General features: G+C 35.1%; 3 protein-coding genes across 3 annotated transcripts; 1 reads left to right on the top strand and 2 right to left on the bottom strand.

Annotated features, from left to right (window-relative positions):
• Window positions 1-1,408: 1,408 nt before the first annotated feature.
• LOC18598370 (Thioredoxin superfamily protein) lies at window positions 1,409-5,989 on the bottom strand. The gene is made up of 7 exons (XM_018122141.2): window positions 5,664-5,989; window positions 4,888-4,962; window positions 4,718-4,799; window positions 4,549-4,628; window positions 3,224-3,349; window positions 1,826-1,939; window positions 1,409-1,690 (listed from the first exon to the last, which is right to left on the bottom strand). Exons 1-7 carry the CDS (start codon window positions 5,868-5,870, stop codon window positions 1,574-1,576), a joined length of 801 nt encoding a protein of 266 aa, XP_017977630.1. The 5' UTR covers window positions 5,871-5,989; the 3' UTR covers window positions 1,409-1,573.
• Window positions 5,990-14,017: 8,028 nt separating this feature from the next.
• Window positions 14,018-15,239, top strand: EMB3114 (Mitochondrial transcription termination factor family protein). The gene has a single exon (XM_007027867.3). The coding sequence runs from the start codon at window positions 14,191-14,193 to the stop codon at window positions 15,190-15,192; it is 1,002 nt and encodes a 333-aa protein (XP_007027929.3). The 5' UTR covers window positions 14,018-14,190; the 3' UTR covers window positions 15,193-15,239.
• A 2,061-nt stretch (window positions 15,240-17,300) lies between these two features.
• On the bottom strand, window positions 17,301-18,989 carry LOC18598368 (protein LEAD-SENSITIVE 1-like). Its single transcript, XM_018121241.2, has 3 exons — window positions 18,829-18,989; window positions 18,687-18,760; window positions 17,301-18,130 (listed from the first exon to the last, which is right to left on the bottom strand). The coding sequence occupies exons 1-3, from the start codon at window positions 18,846-18,848 to the stop codon at window positions 17,517-17,519; spliced, it is 708 nt and encodes a 235-aa protein (XP_017976730.2). The 5' UTR covers window positions 18,849-18,989; the 3' UTR covers window positions 17,301-17,516.
• Window positions 18,990-20,109: the final 1,120 nt, after the last annotated feature.

Below are 20,109 nucleotides of genomic sequence, written 5' to 3'. Positions count from 1 at the left end.
TGCCAGTTAATTGAAATTATTATTGGGATTTAGCATTTGCAGTAGGTTATGTAAGTCTTGGCTTAAGCCGAATAAAATTAATGGTAGAGGTACACTTTAGCTAAAGTCAAATTGTTCATATATACTTTGAATATATCCACCCTAAAACCCTAGGTGTTTATATTTTGATAATTTTGACTTGTTACTCATGCTTATGCTTAATATTTTAACTTATTCATTCTCACATCCACCATGATACTCCAATCATAATATGCGGTACGGATCAAAACATCTTGATGACTTTTAACTTCTTAATGATGATCCCATTTCTAAGTCCTTTTCCTTTTTTTTTAAGTTTCTTTCCCTGTTTGTTTATGTTCAAAGGTATTGAAAGAGTACCACACTTCAAATTCCACGTCCTGTTATCATCCAATTCCTTGAATTATAATACTCCCTTAAGTTTTTATAATTAAGTTGAGTAGTAGAGCATGTTCTAATAAAGAACCCTAATGTCAGCATGATTCCAAAATTATTTGAACGAAATCATGTTTGGATCATTAGAAGTGGTATTGATATGGATAATAAATGAAATAATTAGAAGCATAATCCATGCAATGACTTAGCATAGCAACCCTTAACAACCAACTAAAAACAATGTTTTTTTTTTTTGAAACAATAATGTCCACATTTTGGGGAGAAATGGGTTGTGATGAACCTACCATATTATAATGAATATAACGTGAGACACATGATTGGTTGTTGATCCAACTGATGGCATCTTGATTACTTAAGATTAGATCTGTGTAAATCCCATATCAAGATTCTTTGCAGTCAGCCAAAATATGGTCAACCCTGTCTAGGGTTGTGATTTACCTTGGAAGAATAGAAGAAAATTAAACAGACAGAATCCAACAGGTGAGAGGTCTAGATCTCCAAGTTTCTATGGGAAGCTAACCTCGTCGTTTTAGAAAATGGCCTGTCAATATCGGCTGATCTGTAATTATAACGGGATAGTTAAGTTTCTTTCAATTCTTTTAGTTATTAACTTATAGCTGAATGCTGCAGAGTGCAGGAAAAGATGCTTCTCTTATTCTTCAAGTATTGCCAAACTGGTAAACAACAACTAAAAAGAGACAAATAGTCAATTTTATTCCCTCCATCTCATTCAACATTTAAAGGTTAAAAAACCTCCGGCAGTCATGGTTCTTGGCAATTTCTCTTCTTTATCCACCGGCCTTCTATGGACAATAAAAGCAAATTTCTAAATGTCCAAGGAGGTCCATTTGTTTCCTTTCTGACTCCTCCCATCATATTACTTCGTTTCTGCTAAGATCCCGAGTAAAGTGGAAGCATGTGAGCCAGTGGGCCAAAGCCCATTGCTCCCCGGGTCGAGTCTGATTATGCTTCGAGATGTTTAATAGGAAGTGGGTTAAAACCAAAAAGAAGATAATTGCGTTTTCAATATAAATGCAAGGCCCAATCCACAGGTGATTATTCCCCCAGACATTGCTACCCAAAGCTCGCGATTGATAACAGATACATAGAAACAAAACTCATTTAGACAAACTCCCAAGGATACAACAGATACACACCCTCAAATTGCGGCAAAGTACTCCTTGCTGAGCTTTGGGTCCGGTTTCATGGATTTCTCTCCGGGCTTCCACCCAGCTGGGCAAACTTCATCTGGGTTTTCCTGCACATACTGCAAGGCCTGCAGGAAGCAAAAAATTAATGACAAATTAATACATGTCGAAAAAGAAACTTTCAACATAAAGTAACATGCAGAATCTTAAGTTTTAACTCTTCTGTCCATTGCAGTACCATGCTTGTAAAATATTACAATTACCTGAAGTGTCCTCATCGTTTCATCAACACTCCGTCCAATGGCAAGGTTGTTGATAGTAGAGTGCTGGATAACTCCCTCCTTATCGATAATGAAAAGCCCTCTCAATGCAATTCCCTGACATCCAAAGTGAACTTGTAACAGATGCAGTATGGTACATATCATATTTGCAATAAACAAGTGCTCACTGAGTATAGTTAAGACAAAGATAATCAATCCAAACATTTTAAATAATAAGTCATAGTATCACAGATGCATGCATGCCATTTATCTGGATAATTCCTGAACTTACTGAATCTATTTCAAGAAATCTAACATCAAGCTTTTGCCAAACCTAAAGCCCCTATGTTGAAACTAATAGGAAGCTAGGATAGTTAATATCCTTGGTATCAACATGTTGATCTTTGACCAGTAAGGTAGCGTCATATAGGTAACCCAACAAGCATTATTAACAATAAAGCAATACCAACATTGGCAATGATTCAATGAATAGCTTCAGTGTTACATAAACTTCTGAGCTAACCTTAATTTATATAACACAACCCTATGGAAAACTGAAAATTCAATAAGTCCAAATATGAATCTACTGGGTCTACTATACATATATGTACTACAATCATGTTAGCAAATTATAGAAAAGGTTTGAACATAGCATAAGGCATTATGACACAGGTTGGAAAGAAAACATATCTTCGGAAAATATTCAATCTGCTAAAAACCAAAGCAATACAAGTTGAGAATTACAGGTTACAATCATTTAGTCTATATTCAAACAAAACCAAAAACTTCTTTTAAGAGAATATGTTTTGCCTTTTTACAAAATATATATAAGATTTTGAATGAAGCACGAAGACTCTATGTTGGCCGATTGCACCACAAGCAAAACCCACTTTTAAAACACCATGAAATTGAAATCCATTCAGTCAAAATTTCAGCTGGGATCATAGAGGAGCATGAAAAGAGAATATCTGAGATGGTATGGGTCTGGAAAATAACTTCCTGATCTCAACTTGTCAAGATGTTTTTGAAAAACTTTTATGAGTTTTCTATTTGAACAAAAAAACCATATCTTTTGACCATGATTTTCTGGGCTTACCAAACACTAAAAACAGTTATATTCCACAAATTAATTTCGATAAGGAACACATACACATACACATACACATATATAGACGTATGTATGAGCAGAACTTAATCACGAGCCTTCAGCTGTGCAGTCAAGTACACACCCCTTGGGTGACAGTCCAGCCAGCCATGGACATATCCCCATAATTGCCAAAGGAAAAACTAAAGAACATTATATGCAATATTCTTCCACGCAACATATTCAAAGAATTAAAGAAGAAATGACAGTTTGCTCATTCAGGATTAGTTACTAGCAAACATGAGGTTATCTCATACCTGATCAGGAATCAACACTCCATACGATTTGGAAATTGATTTGGTGACATCAGATATCAGTGGATACTTCAAATCACCAAGACCACCAGACTTCCTATCTGTTTGAACCCAGGCAAGGTGTGAAAACTGCATAAAGAATAAGTTGAGATTAAGTTTTATTTGCCTTGAAATCCAAAAACATAATCTAAGTTACAAAGCAAGAATGCAAACTTCATCACAGAATTACAAATGCAGATGCACCACCAAACATATTAATGCTTTGTTATACTGCACACATTACTGTAATCTAAGCTATAACACCACATACATCCACCAAAACCTCATCCTTTAGTAGTATCAACTTTTACATAATACATAAGCCAATAAGCAGCATTTATTATGCAACTTTCCAGATGGTATAAAGTAACAAATATAAAATTGTTTGCAGATCACTAATACACCGTCAATGCAGAGCTTGTTTGCAACTAGAAGAACAACAAGCTCTATTGATTTTCCTTTCCTATAAACATCTCTTTTGATCCACTCTGAAACTTGCCAAAACTTAGCATTTCACCTAGGTCAAAAAACCCCCTTAGCATTCATCACTGCTACTACAAATTCTTCTATAGTTGTGAGCATAAAACGTAGTGATATCAGAAGAATAGATAAGACAATTACTGCACAAAATACTTGGAATACAGTACACTAGCAACATTGATTAATGCGGAAAAGGAGTATTCTGTAACACAATGTAGATAGACATGTTAACAACCTTTGGTGAGACAATGTGCAACTTTGTGACATTACTATAGGTCCACTTCAGTGATGAGATAAGCAATGCAAAATTGCAAATCACTAAAGCCATGTATCTTTAAAATAAGTAATGAAAGCCAAGCATAAATAACATTGTTATATAGGCTACACAAGGCAAACAGTAACTCAACCAGAAATCCAACCCAATTTATTCAAAAAAGTCAACAGCCAGAACCCAATTAACTTGAACAAGATTGCTAAATGATAGCAGAGTGAATGTGGCAAAAATTGACAAAAAAGTAAATGATCTGCTCAATCTGTTCAAAACGCTACCCTAACCATCCTGAATTAACTACAAAGAGTCAACAATCAGAGCCTGTTCAGAGCAGAAAGTCAATTGCCACCTCCATGCATAAGCAACTAGCAAGACACTTAATTTGAAGATGAAAGCATTCATTTAATACTCTGTTGTGCCTGTAAGACTTTTGTTATGGGAAAAGAAATATTCAAATTTTTTAATATAACAATTGGACACAGCTGGGATGAAATATACAAGTTTTTCTTTCACCTTCTTTTGGCAACAAGGAACTTACCACACTGTCAATAGAAACACCTAATATTTCTGTGTTTAACTTTTCAAATTCTTCATAGCGGTCACTGAAAGCAGTAATCTCTGCAAGCAGGAACAATTTTGGGGAGGTGGAAGTAAGAATCAGAATCTAATATCATGAAAACTTCAGCCTAGTTAAGAATCAAACAAACCTGTGGGGCAAACAAATGTAAAGTCCAATGGATAGAAGAAGAGAATCACATATTTCTTCCCAATGTATTCAGAGAGCTTGACCTGAAACAATAATGCACCATTTAGAATAAAATTGGAAAAAAAAGTAAGTGCCTAAATATACTTTAGAAAAAACATCCACGCAAAGTACCTTAATGAATTCCTGATCAAAGACAGCCTCTGCCTCAAAATCGGGAGCAGTATTTCCCACCAGTGGAAGCTCACTCTGCAAGAAGATGCATGAAATAAGAAACCGAGTCATTTATAAGAAATTATGCAGATACAGAAACAGAAGATGACCATAAACCATTACTGTGCCATCAAATCATTCAGTGTTTGTTTAGAATAAACAAATATCATGACTTATTTAAAAAAAAAAAAAATCATTTAACATTTGTAATTTGCTCCCTCCTTTTCTTGTTGAAATCAACAAAATAATTGATTTTAAACATACTAATTCATTTACAAACTTCAAATGATATAAATAGCCATTTTCATTTGGTTCCCAACAAAATTTACCAATGGAATTAGCTTTACCTTCCCATTTTGCTTTATCAATGGAGTCAAAGATCCAAATTTATTGCACGAACAATTTAATAACTACACTCATTATACTCAAAATTTTCATCTTCCTTTCAAATCAAAAGTGGTTCTAAATTTCCATTCTTAACTACATTCTAATCAATTCCTTTTTAAAATGAAAAACATTTTCAGTAAGCAAAGCTAAAGCCTGGAAACATCCTAATAAATTCTGCTTTCAATGGTTCGCACTCAGCATTCATAAAATAACCAGTTGAATTAATTATGCGTCACATTGCAGTCTACCCCTCCACAGTACCACCATTTTTCAAATTACTCGAACAAATGGGAAAAAAGAGTAAAAAAACAGAACAATGGAAATAAAGGAGATAATGGAAAGCAAAATACGCTGGCTTTGACGACCAAGCTCTTCCGAGAATGGGAAGTGCGGGAGAATGAAACGGAGCGGGCGACCCGAGAAAGGAGAGGGGCACGGACACCGGAGAAGGAATTGGGGAGAGTAAGGGATTGAGAGATGGGCTTAGATTTGGCCGAGAAAGACCTAGGGTTTGAGGAAATGAGAGCTGTGGTGGTTGAAGCAGCGGAGCAAGCCATCTCTCTCTCTGTGTCTCTGGAGTATAAGGCGGAGAAATGAAATGAAGGTGGGTAAGACTTGAAAGGATAAGTGGAGGACAGCGTGGGTGTGGGTGTGGGTGTGGGTAAATGGGATTGGAATAGCTACTCATTTTACTTGCCTATACAAATAAAAATGATAATTAGACAAAATCAATTGTTTTATATATAACTAAATATGAGTAAACGGTTGAAAAATATTAAATTATCATAATTAAATAAAAGAAAAATAATTTAAGGTGGAGTGTGAGAAAAAGGTCTAGAGATAACGATTGGTCACCATTCTAGCCAGGGGAGAAGCTAGCTAGGTGAGCTTTGAAACGTAAACTAATTTCAAAAGATTAATAGTATTGCTCCTTCAAAACTGTCAGCAATTTTTTTCTCTTTAAGATTACTTTCATCTTCTTCTGGATCTTGTTTCCCCTAAAAATTATGGTATCTTTCTAATAATAGTTTGTTGCATACCAAATACATGCACATAACAAGAATGTGTTTATTTATTAATTAACTATAAAAAAGGAGAGGAGTCAATGATTGAATCTGTGCGAGATTGATTGGAGAACAAAGAAAAATGAACTCGAAAGAAAGAATATATTATGAATATATGTGAATCATAATATCCAATATATATTTATGTTGATACATCCTTATCTCCTTACTTCATTAAGTATATGAACGTTTCTATTTATTAAGTGTCTCCCCTCTATTTATGTAAATTTATTTCCTCTCCATCGATGCGTACCTATAAATAAAGATATTGTGCCTATAATAGAAGATCTTCTTACATTCATACTACTTCTCTCTAATATTCTCTTTCAAAGTTATATTTCACAATATGTTATCAACACAAGGCTCTAACCAACTGAAAATGTATTTTTTTTAATTCTTTAACCAATTAGATTTTAATTTTGTATACTGTCCACCTGACCTAGAGTCGACAACGGACCTTAAGCCTTCTTTTGTCCCTTGAAGGGGCAGTGGGCCTTTGAGAGTCCCTAAACTTGTCAGTACAAGTGCAAATGGGAATTACTAAAAAAAGGAAAGATGTTTGTTTGCTTGATAATGTAATGAGACATACCATACTTTGTGGCAAGCACTTTTTCTCGAATGTGACATTGCGTAATGTAAATGTCCATACAATATCAAGTCCCGTTAGGATTATTGATGGCTTCGAAAATATCACAATTGTTCTGCCAAATGGCACCACCTTGCATACCGAGGATGCATTGCTAAGCAATAGATCAAAGAGAAATCTACTTAGCTTTAAAGATGTACGTCGTAATGTAGACCTAGCAATTTTAGACACAACACGTTAACATGACACGGAGAAGACATGGGGTTAAACAGGTTTGGATTTAGCCTTAACGTGTTTTGTGTCTAATCGTGTATGACACATTTAAGGCACAAAAATTTTCATATATAAACGTGTCAGACACGAGTAACATGTTTAAACACGTTTAATTAATCGTGTTAATCGTGTTATCGTGTTTAAACGTATAAACATGTTTAATCGTGTTATCGTGTTTAAATGTGTATATATGACACGATTATCAACTTGTTAAAAATTAATAGTCAAAGACTATTTTAACCTTGCTTAAATAATTTTAAACAATTATTTTAATAAGATTTTTAAATTTTATAAAAATAATAATGTAACTATGTCATGCCCAAATCCTAATTTAAATTTTGTTTTGTTATAATTGATGTTCTTGTTATTTTGTTTTGTTATAATTGTTTTTATAATTATTGATTTTAAATTTAAATAATAAAATTATATTTAATTGTAAATATTTTTATTTAATCGTATTAAACGTGTTATTAATCATGTCGTGTCACATATTGACATGTTTAACAAAAGAGTCTAAACATGTCGTGTCGTGTTACACGGTTATTAAACGTATACATGTACGTATTTCAAATTTAAGATACGAATAGTATTCGTGTTGTGTTCGTGTTTAACCTTAATATGTTTTGTGTTTAATCGTGTCTAACACGTTTAAGACATGAAAACACGAATTGTCAGGTTTATCGTAATGGATACCTTATTGAGACAATTTATGAGCAAAATAAGAAATGTCTCTACATCACTTCTTATAAGATGAGTCAAAAAACCATCCATGAGAAACTGGAAGCTTCAACTATAGATTGTATTGTGTCACTATTAAAGTTGTTGAATTTAACTAACCATGTCTTGGAAACTGGTAAATCTCAATGAGTTTGGATTTTGGCATCATCGCCTAAGTTACCTAAGAGCTAAATGATGCATAGAATAAACCAAAATACTAGAGGACACCTTTTAAAAGATAAAAAGATTTTGTTGTCCAAAGATTATACGTGTGAAACTTGTTCAAAATGAAAGCTTATTACTAAACCTTCTATGACAAAAGTGAATCCTGAATCCCCCTTCATTCTTACAAAAAGTCCAAGGTGACATTTGTGGACCAATACAATCGACAAGTCGGCCATTCCAATTCATCATGGTTTTAGTGGACGCATATTGCAGATGGTTCGATGTTTGCATGTTATCTACGTGCAACATCGCCTTTGCACGTTTACTTGCACAAATTATACAGCTTCGGGCACATTTCCTTGATTATCAAATCAAGAGTATAAGGATGGATAATGCTGGTGAATTTACATCAAAAAGCTTTGATGTATGTTATGCTTCACTAGGAATCGAGGTTGAACATTCGATTCCACATGTTCATACTCAAAACAAATTGACAGAATCCTTGATTAAACATATCCAAGTTATTGCTCGTACTCTATTATTGAAGACAAAGCTCAACTATTCAGCGTGGGGTCATGCTGTTTTGCATGCAACAACACTAATTAGATTGCACCCCACTGCTAGTCTCTTATAGTTTCCCATCAAGTTGATTTTAGGCTATGAACTAAACATTTCACGGTTACGCACCTTTGGTTACGCTGTGTAGGTGCTTGTTGCATCACTAAAAAAGACTAAAACGAGTCCTCAACGCCATTTGGGCATTTACATTGGGTTTGATTCACCATCCATTATTAGGTTTGTGGAACCAACAACTGGTGATCTTTGTATCATCAAATTCACAACTTGTCATTTCAATGAAACAGTGTTTATCGGTTGGGATACCTAAGGCTTCCATGGCTAAAAGCAAAAACTAGTTGAGATTTTCTCCTGCAATGAGAAAAATCTATTTCATTTAGACCCAATAACTCTTAAATGTGAAAATGAGGTGTAACGTATAATTCATTTACAAGCCATTGCCAATAAACTTCCCGATGCATTTAATGATGCTATTAAGGTTACAAAGTCTCATATTCCAACTGTGAATTTTCCAACTAGGATTTCAGCTCCTAAAGAATAGGCTGAAATGGATCAAAATGGCTCACACTTGAAGCTTGGAAGACTAATAGGATCAAAAGACACTGCCTATCAAAAATGAAGGAGGAGGAATCAAGAATCCACTCTAGAAAAGCTGAGTGTTGAGCTTGCTCCAAAAAAGCCTATTGCCCCTGAAGAAGCTCGAACACATGAAAGGACAACTGACTTTGGGAATACTGAGATTTTCTTTACATATTGTAATGTGATTTGAGATCGAAATGAGATAATCATCGATGATGCTTTTTCATTCTCAATTGCTCATATGATTATAAACAATGATTGTGAACCACGATCTATTATTGAACATTGTCAAATGCAATATTGGCTCAAGTGGGAAGACGCAATCCAAGCTGAATTGGCTTTCCTAGTTAAACGAGAGGTTTTCAGGCCTGTAGCTCGAACCCCCAACAATGTAAAACTCATTGGATACAAATGGGTCTTTGTCTAAAAACAAAATAAAAAAATGAGGTCGTAAGGAACAAAGCTCGACTTGTTGCCCAAGGCTTTTCTTAGAGACTTGGGATTGATTATAATAAGACGTATTCACCTGTGATGGATATGATTAATTTTCATTTCCTTATTAGCCTAGTAGTTTCTGAAAAATTGAAAATGCATCTTATGGACGTTGTGACGGCATATCTATATGGTTCATTAGACTCCGATATTTATATGAAAATTCCCAAAGGATTCAAAATGCCTGAAATATACACTTCCCGTAACTTATTCTCAATGAAATTGCAAAGATCTTTGTACGGGTTAAAGCAATCCAACCACATGTGGTATCAATGCTTAAGTGAGAACCTAATTAAAGAATGGCACAAAAATGATCCTATTTGCCCATACGTGTTTATTAAGAAATCGTAAACTAGATTTACTATAATAGCAGTTTATGTCGAAGATATGAATTTGGTTAGAACTTCAGAAGAGTTATCTAAAACTGCTGAATATTTGAAAATAGAGTTTGAAGTTAAAGATTTAGGTAAAACCAAACTTTGTCTTGGTCTAAAGCTTGAGCACAAAGCAAATGGAATACGTGTCTATCAGTCAGCATACATTAAGAGATTGCTTAGACATTTTAACAAGGACAAGGCTTACCTATTGAGCACCTTTTTGGTTGTAAGCTCTCTTGATCCCCAAAAAACCCCGTTTTGTCCTAGAGAACCTGATAAGGAGATACTTGGTCTTAAAGTACCATATCTAAATGCAATTGGGGCTTTGATGTATTTGGCACAATACACAAGATCGAATATCGCTTTTGTGATAAATTTGTTGGCACGTTTAAGTTTTGAACCAACCTAAAGACACTGGAATGGAATAAAACATACCTTCCGTTATCTCTGAGGAACCATAAATTTAGAATTATATTATTCCAAGGTTTCCATTAACTCGAGTTTAGTTGGATACGTTAATGCGGGATATAAATCTAATCTGCACAAGGTTTACTCTTAAACCGATTATTGCTATAATGGCATCGTCATTTCTTGGCATTGTACTAAGCAAAAACTAGTAGCTACATTCTTTAACCATTTCGAGATTATCGTTCTATATGAAGCTGGAAGAGAATGTGTTTGATTGAAATCCGTTATAACACATATTTATAATTCTTGTTGTTTAAGACCGGTTACAAATTCTCCCACTATAGTTTATGAAGATAATATTGCTTGTGTTGCACAAGTCAAGGGAGGATATATTAAAGGTGATAGGACTAAGCGTATCTCGTCTAAATTTTTCTATACTCATGAACTCTAGGAAAATCGACAAATTGACGTTAAACAGATTTGCTACACTAATAATCTTGCAATCTTTTTACCATATCATTACAACGTCAACATTTGAGAAATTAGTATATGGTATTGAAATGCGGTGAATTAACAAGATGCAAGATTGATTTGCCCTTTGGAGTGGTAAGGTATCAAATGCTCCAGAAATGGTAAATCCCAAAAGTAGTAATATGGCTTAATTGAGAAAAGCAATTATGGATTATGTACTATACTCTTTTTTCCTTCTAGCTAGTTTTTGTCCAAAAGTGGCAATATGGCTCAATTGAGGGGGAGCAATTATGGACTATGCACTATACTCTTTTTTCTTTCTGACAGGTTTTTGTCTCACTGGGTTTTTCGGCTTACAATTTTTAATGAGATAGTACAATGGACATTTAAAGGAGAGTGTTATGAATATATGTGAATATCCATTGTATTTCATAACATCCAATGTATCTCCCCATGTCTAATGTACATATTTATGTTGGTACATCCCTATTCCTAGTTTCATTTAGTGTATGTACAATCTTATCTATTAAGTTCATCCCTTCTATTTATGTAAATTCATTTTTCCTGCATCTATGTGTGCCTATAAATAAAGGCATTGTAGTTGATGGTATATATACTAGAACAAGAAATGACATAGACGATCTTCTTACATTCCTGCTACTTCTTTTTAATATTCTCTTTCAAAGTTATATTTCACAACAGAATAGAGTTTTTTTCCTTTTTTTTTTCTTTGTAGAACTTGAAAGGTTTTATCTCTGCAACAATTTATCCAATCATATACTTGTACTATAAATACATTGAACTAAATGCAAATTAGTAGGCTTTATTTTCATCTTTAATATTACTTTTATTTATCTCTTTTCATATGGCATCAGAGTCTTAAGCTCCATCGAACACCACTAAACAACCCATGGCGTCATCAAACTCCAAGCACAACTTTATTTCCTTTAGTTTCTTCAAATCCCACCTTTATCTACTCAAACCAACAAATACCATTAATTACCATTAATGCAATAACTCATTTTCCTATTAAGCTCACTCCATTCAATTCCATTAATGTAATATCCCATCTTACTTTTATTCATCTCTTTTTGTAACAACTTACCAACAAGTTTTATGTATGAAATGTATCTAGTAGTATCTACCTGACCTTTATCAGGTCAGTTTACAATTATAGTCTATTGGAGTACTTATTAGTTTTGTGCCTAACATACCATACTCAAACAACAACTTTAGAGTGTACTTCCTTTGACACAATGAAATACCTTAAGTAAATCTTGCAATTTCAATATTAAGGAAAAATTTTAACTTGCCAAGATCTTTTAGTTTAAAACTATTACTCATAAACTGTTTTACTCTGTCAAAAATTGTAACTAATGAACTAGTTATCAAGATGTCATCTACATAAGCTAATAATGCCATAAATTCATTATTCTTTGTCTTAGTAAACAGAGAGTAATAACTTTAGACTAAAAAAATCTATACCTCAATAAAGCTTCAGTGAATTAAAGTTCCATTATCTTAAAGCCTGTTTCAAATCATACAAAAATTTTTATAATTTGCATACAAGTTTACAACCTAGTGGATATTTATACTCCCTTTGAAGTTCATATCCCTAAGGCAAACCCATGAATACCTTTTCATCTAAGTCTCCATGGAGGAATGTATTGTTGATGTCTAATTGTCTTAAGAAAAAACCTTTAGCAATAGATATGGGTAAAAGAACTCAGACATTAGTTTGCTTAGCAATTGGGCTAAAAGTCTCCTAGAAATCAAATCCGTTTCGCTGATTGTAACCGTTGGCCAATAGCCTTGCTTTATAACTTTATGCTGCCTTCAAAATTAAGTTTCACCTTGTATACCCATTTACACCCCATTGCATGTGCATATTTTGGTAGGGGTATTATTATCCAGCCTTACTTTCTGCTATAGCATTCAACTTGCATATCTTCCTTCCAATGATCGTATCTGATGGCTTGTTGATAAGGTTAAGTTAAAAAATGTTGGTAAGTGAAATGGTAAAAGCTTTGTGAGACTGTGACAATTGTGCAGTAGATAAGTGTTTTTGAACGGAATGAGCAGTAACTAATTTTGTTTGGGAAGGTAGTTGACATTGATAAATGTCAAAATACTCGAAAGGGTTTCTTAATCTAGTACTTTTTCTAGATAAGGTATGTGATGGATTGGAACAAAAGAATCCTGAGAATTTGTAGATTCATTAGAAGCAGTGTTTAAGGTTGCATCAATATCATCAAAAAATTATCAAATGATCCTTTATTAGGTAAAGAAGTGGTAAAATAAGAATTATTGTTAGGCATAAGATAAAAAATATCAAAATATGGATAGTTAGAAATATTTAAATGATCAGAATGATGAAATGCATGTATATCAGAATCACAATGATAAGGAAAAATGGTTTCATAAAAAATAATATCTTAGAAATAAATTACTATTTTACCCTCAAATCATATACTTTATATCCATTAATGCTAATTGGATATCCAAGAAAAATGTATTTTCTGGGTCTAGGATCAACTGTTTCTGTTACAAGACAATGTGGAAGCATGACAAACGGTCTAAAGACTTTGAGATGTGAAAAAGGACATTTTTGGCATAGCAACTCGTGTGGTGTTTTGTTTTTCAAAATAGATGTTGGTATCCTATTTATCAAGTGGGCAGCTACTAAAATAGCATCACCTCATAATTTTGAGGGTAATTTGGATAAAAAATTATGAACTTTGTCACCATCGATAAATGTTGATGTTTTCTTTCTACTACTCCATTTAATTGAGAAGTTTCTATACGTAAATGATGATGTACAATTCTATTTGCAAAATAAAACTCCATCAAATTAAATTTGTGAGATGGAGGAAAAAAACTTGGCCCAAAAATCCAAGGAGTCCAGTTCGAATGTAGGTCCAAGTCCACCTCCCTTTGATGTCCCTCGTAGGTAAAAGAAACATATAACCCTTTTTGTCCTAACTTCATGAACCCTCTTTAGATTTCAGATAGCAATCTGGCTGACAATCTTCAAGTCATAAAATTTTTGGAGCCTTATCCTATTAATCGCCTCCCTTTCTCTGTCGGTCTGTCTCTTCCCCCTCCTTTATTCTCCCCTCACCAGAAAAACAAGCGCCACCAACAAAACCCAACAATGTAGACCACCACAATGCAAGACACACTCCCTTTCCTCTCCAAAAACAACCCTTTTCCTCCCTCACTCTCCTCCCACCACCACCATAAACACCATGATTTTCCTTCACTTTCTCGCCCCAGAAACCTCCACTTCCCCACTTTTTCTTCCAAAACAATCACTATTCCTCTCCCTCCCAAACCCCCCAAAATCCCAGAAATCCCTTCCATATCCCCACCCCCAAGCTCCCACTCCGACTTCCAAGAAAAAATGCTTTACCTGGACTCCATCGGCCTCGATTTTTTCTCCCTAATCCAACAGCACCCTCCCATCATAACCACCTCTCTCAATGATCTAAAATCAACCGTTGATTTCCTGACCTCCTTCAACTTCAGTACGCTCGAGCTACGGCGAATCCTCTCCATGTGTCCTGAAATCCTAACCACCAAACCAACTTCCCTGCTCCCAATCTTCACTTTCCTCTTCCGAGAAGCCCGCGTCAACGGCTCTGATTTAAAGAAAGTAATCAACCGACGGCCCAGATTGCTCACATGCAACGTGGAAACCCAGCTGCGTCCCACCCTCTATTTCCTCCAAAACATCGGCATCTCCGAGGTAAAAAAACACACTTCCTTACTCTCTTGCAGCGTGGAAAACAAACTGATTCCTCGTATCGAGTACTTCCAAAAAATGGGATTCTCTTACAGGCAAACCATTTCGATGTTCCGTAGATTTCCTCAACTGTTTAATTACAGTGTTAAGGAAAATTACGAGCCGAAATTGAATTATTTTGTGGTGGAAATGGGGAGAGATTTGAAAGAGCTTAAAGAGTTTCCACAGTATTTGTCGTTTAGCTTGGAGAATAGGATAAAGCCAAGGCACCAATGTTGTATTGAAAAAGGGGTCTGTTTTCCTTTACCTGTTTTGTTAAGGACAAGTGAAGTTGAGTTTCGTAATAGACTGGAGGTTTGTTGTAATTCTTCGTTGCCGTTTAAGGGGTCTCCTTTGTGGTGTACAAAAAATTGTGATATCGAATAGTAGATGATTCAGTATACTGTAAAAAAGAATGAACTGATTATTACTCATCTTTCGTTTTTGTTGTTTTTCTTTCTACAATCATGTGAAAATTTGGTGACTGGAATCTGAATTAAAATGGGTTTTATATGGCTCCATTTAGTAGATTGAAATGAAGATGAAAAGCCCTGAGTAAATTCAAATTGAGTAGACAAAATGGATGATGACATTTTCTGAATGGTTCATGAGTATTGAAATGGTTCATTAGAGGGCATTATTGGCTTAATTGTTCTCTTAGTTCTGTGAGATCTATGGGACTCAGGGTAATGCTAATTCTATTTGAATATTTGTTGGTTATGAACTTTTCATTTAAGGAACAGAGAGAGTTGGCGTTGGTTGAAATTCCTTCCCACCTCCCTTTTAGTTTCTTCTGTATCCCGTCTGGGGTCCCTTCTTTTCAGAACATTTTTAGATAACATGTTCTCTGTATATTCTGTGGGCTTTGATTGACCAAGGAGATAACAAACTACTTTGATCATTTATATTATGGAGGTTTATAGTACAATTTCTGTCACTTTTCTCCTATGCCGTTCTTAACATTCTTTTTCCATATGCTGTAGTCAAGTCACCTGGAGATGAACTGAGGTGATGTTCAGTTCTCTATGTCAGTAAATGTAAGTCTTGCTTAAGTTCTCCGTGTTACCTGAAATCAAGTTATATCCCTGCTGAATTCTGAGTCAGTTATGATGGCTGGCGTAGGTTTTGGCATGATAATTACCAAGGCATTCGATTATATAATATATATAGTTCAAGTATCAGCAAAGTTGGAACTATGCCTCAGCAAACAACTTTTGTTTTCTTCCATTATGGACTTGAAAGTCCTGTCCTTCCCGTACTGAAGCATCATTTCTCCTGTCATTGGTATCTATGAAATTAAGATGGTTTTATAGTTGTTCATAGCGGCGTTTAGTTGAAGTTGAAAGAATGTGTCAACGTTTGGTCTTTGACCCCTATCTAATTCTTGGTTGGAAGGAGGATGAGAACTGAGATTGTAAAAGAGATAATAATAAGAATAATAAACCTTTGGTGTATTATCCTATTAAGCGAACTTACTTGTGGGCTGTGGCCATGTTGGATTGTTCACTTGCACTTTTAGTGGGCTAATCCATGCCCTTGGACAAATGGCAGAAACAGTTCTCGTACTTTTGCAGTGTCCTCAGCTCATTTTTCAAGGGGATAGTGCAGTAATCCACCTTGTTGTCAGGCCAAGAGACTCATGGACATTGCTAGAGCGTAAGAGGGTTTTTACCTTTAGTCAAAGCATATACAGGGTTGGATGTATTTGTAAAGCTTAAACAAGCTCATTTCTAATACCATCAGTCTGAACAAACTTCTGCAATACTTTTTTCCCTATAGACATGATTAATTGGTTATGAAATCAATAATGCAATAGTTCTGGACATCTTTAATTGCTTCAAGCGCCATGGAACTTGATGCATTATACTCTTGAGAAAATGTTTTAGCATTAAAGAATTATCAGCTACCAACAAAAGCCTAATCCCCTAGTCTCTGGCAATGGGGAGATCCATCCTCAGAGCTTCAAGCTCATGGATCAATGCAATGACCGGAAGACTGGCAAAAGCCGAAGCTACGATAGCCTCCCCTGGCTCACTACTTACAAGAGCCATCAGCATTAAGAATATCGCAGGTTTTGTTGGGCGTTTTCAGTTTTCCCACTTAGTTTTCGATCTAAACAAACCAGTATTTCATACCGATCTGACAGTGGCTGGAAAAGCAGTTTCCTTTGTCCTACTTCCTCACTGCTATGACATTTCAGAAGAATCCAGCCATCATTAACATTCTAAGTTTCCGAGAACATATCACTTATAATTATTGCATTACAAATTTCCAATCACAATTATGAATTTCTACCCTCAAAATTAATCAGTGGAAGACTGGGAGTTGACGCCTCCTTCAAGGAAACTTGCAGTCAAAGAAGTTGCTGATCACGGCCTGATATTTGATGCCACAAGTGCAAGAAGCAATTTTTTAGAAAAACTAACGTCGCCAAAGACATTGAAGATTCAACAAAAAACATATACTTAAAAACTATATAAAGAGACCACTGGCAATAGACAAAAGAATAAAAAAGAATTACCTCATGAAGTAACAAATAAATAATAGTACCATATCTAAGTATCATGGAAAAGAAACAGAACAACAAGGTTATAGGCCATAACCCAGAACGGGGTTTAATGCCCTGAAGCAAAAGCTTGTTCTCAGCTTCATTGTCATTTGTGAGATCCTTGGTCAATGCTGTAACCACCAGCCTCCTCCTGAGATACTCTCTAGTTCCCTACCAGATCCTCCACGATTACCTTCACTTCATCCCGATTACGCCTGATATCCAAAATAAATCTGAGACTGCTATATAATCCAAACAATGTTGCAGCTATACAAAGTCCATTTGCTTTGCTTAAATGCAAAGGCGCAGACATGCAAGCAGCTAGTAAGAAACTGGGTATTGATGCAGCTTGTCCCTTTAGCACTGGTGTTCCGTAGCCTGCAACGGCCACTCCAGTTTTACAGTAGATGGCAAATTCTTCACTGTTATTCATGAATAGCTTATAGCTATTGGTTGCATAATCAAGCAAGTACTTCGCTCGATGAACAGCCACATCAGCTGAGTCCGAGACTGCCCGAGTACATGTTCCACCGCGTACTTTCACAATAAAGACAGCATTATTAACACCATATTCATACCGGCGCAAGACTCTACCACCTAGGAAGCAGTTGAGGCAAGAGCAGATGATCCCATCTCGTTTTGTTTGAGTGCAGGAAGGGCAGGATGGTTGAGATTGTGCTAGCATTGATATGTTCAGGGGAAGATCCAGCAAACTTCCTCTTCCTTCTGAACAACATCTCAATAAATGAATGACTTTGTCATCTCCTACATAGATGCCTGCTTATTCATTTGCACATATACAGAAAAAAAGATCAAATAACTAAGAGTGCTAGTCAACTTTTCAATAGAACCAAAGTTCAGCAGACTGAAATAGCAGTAAAATTAAGGCGCAGAGTTGAGGGTGGAAGGGGGAGATAAGAAGTTAACTAATCCACTTGACAAAATGATCTAATTTTTATTGTTGCAATCACCAATTAAAGAAATGAAGGCTTCTAGTGAAGGTGGCAATGCATTGGGCTGTTGCAACAAAATCACGGTTCAACAAAGAATTATAGCCATTGCTGACCTTTGAATTAATAAGGATCTGGAATCAACACAATTGTGAAACCTATATATGAATCTTACATTCCAATTTTAGCGAATGCCTCGTAACTACAGGTATGGAAGAATCTGAAGACCAAACATTTTTCCTTGACCCCACATTTTTTATTGAAAACAAAAAAAAAAGATCTCTTAATTCTGGAGTACTAAAAGTGACTGAACATGATTCTATCTAAAAAGCTGAGATCCATACTGGAAACATAAAAGGTGGTAAAGAGCAAAAAGACCATACCATGATCAGCATAGAGAAAGCCTATCCTCCAACAGTAAACATGGTCACCAGGTTTTAGACTCTCCTTATTGATTCTGCATTCATTAAAATAACATCTTTCAATGTTGTTCAAAGAAAATAAAAGCCACGGCAGCAGATATACCTGTGGGTTAGCATCCCCATCTGTTGTTCTTCCTTGGACAATTCTTCCTGGATCCCCCTTTTGTTATACCACCGGCATTTATTGGAAATTATTTGGGATGAGAAATTGATGGATGTCTTCGGGTTGGGCAAAATTATTACTAATCGGGCTGTACTTGAAATACAATCCCAATTTTAGTCTGATCCAACAGATTAAATGTCTAAGATAAGAATGAATGATAGAATTGAATTGATACTACAATATCCATAACTTTTACTTAGCTTAATGGGCTTAAATTGACTGTCAGCCCACAAAATTTGTTTGCCTTTTTTTTTTTTAATTTGGATTTTGTAGAGTGGCTCATGTGATAGGATTAGAGGAAGTATTGCAAATAAGTAAAAAAAAATACATTGCTGGTTAGAGAGAGAGAGAATAGAACAGTCCTTGAAGTATTGAATGTTACGGCAGGTGAAAAGAATAGGCGAGAAACAGAGGAAGAATATTGCTTCCAAAGTTTTTCCTCCTAAAAATATTCGAGTGGAAAGGACTAGTGAAGTTCCTTCTATTCTTAAAAATCGAGAAGACAAAGTTAATAGAGAAAGAAAAGATGATCACTTTTGAGAAGACGTTCTTCCCAGGCAAGTTGATGAACATCTTCCTGAACCTATTGGATATTATTGGAATTACTTATTCTTTGAAGCACATCCTCATAAAAGACTTTGTATTTCAAGGCAATCAGTTTTGAAGTTCAAGTTTAGGTGTGGTGTATCTCCATTTTCCATTACTAATTTTGGCTCTATTTCTCAATTTGTTCATGATTGAGATGAATAAGTAAATATGGTGCTAAAGAATCTTGCTTATGTTAAAATCTCTCATCTACGGGAGTGCTCGATGTTGTACGAGTCACCTCCCAGTGTAACATCCATAAAGAGAAAAGGATGGATGTATGGTGTTCTATTCTTATAAAGTGGAGCACCTTTTCTCATATTATAATTATAGCATAAGGGGAATTTACTTTCACTTTGAAGGATGTACGTATTCTTTTAGAACTTCTTTGTATGAGGAAAAATAATTTTCATTCTATCAATTTTTTATAAAAATGAGTGTGCTCGAAAATTTGTTTTCATAATCTACTCAAAATCTTCAGCAAAATTTCAAACGTTGCACGGTTCTCCAATTGGATAAGACTATTTTATAAGAAGTTTAACACCAAGGGAGTTGATAGTAGCCTTCATGAATACCCAAACCATGAGAATGAGCACCACTTTTTTGATCTTATGGTTGGCTTGACATGTATTTCTC

The sequence above is a fragment of the Theobroma cacao genome, chromosome 5 (genome assembly GCF_053813885.1).
Source record: "Theobroma cacao isolate CCN51 chromosome 5, ASM5381388v1, whole genome shotgun sequence".
NCBI lineage: Eukaryota > Viridiplantae > Streptophyta > Magnoliopsida > Malvales > Malvaceae > Theobroma > Theobroma cacao.
Note: the sequence above shows the minus strand (reverse complement) of the source record. Positions and strands in the feature narration are given on the sequence as shown.

Coding starts and splice junctions, on each gene's coding strand:
- LOC18598368 (XM_018121241.2), bottom strand. CDS start 18,848: ATGGGGATGCTAACCCACAG. Junction 18,761..18,828: donor ATGGGGATGCTAACCCACAG/GTATATCTGCTG, acceptor TAATGAATGCAG/AATCAATAAGGAGAGTCTAA. Junction 18,131..18,686: donor CTTTCTCTATGCTGATCATG/GTATGGTCTTTT, acceptor ATGAATAAGCAG/GCATCTATGTAGGAGATGAC.
- LOC18598370 (XM_018122141.2), bottom strand. CDS start 5,870: ATGGCTTGCTCCGCTGCTTCAACCACCACAGCTCTCATTTCCTCAAAC. Junction 1,940..3,223: donor GAGTGTTGATTCCTGATCAG/GTATGAGATAAC, acceptor TTTGGATGTCAG/GGAATTGCATTGAGAGGGCT. Junction 1,691..1,825: donor AAACGATGAGGACACTTCAG/GTAATTGTAATA, acceptor TGCTTCCTGCAG/GCCTTGCAGTATGTGCAGGA.
- EMB3114 (XM_007027867.3), top strand. CDS start 14,191: ATGCAAGACACACTCCCTTTCCTCTCCAAAAACAACCCTTTTCCTCCC.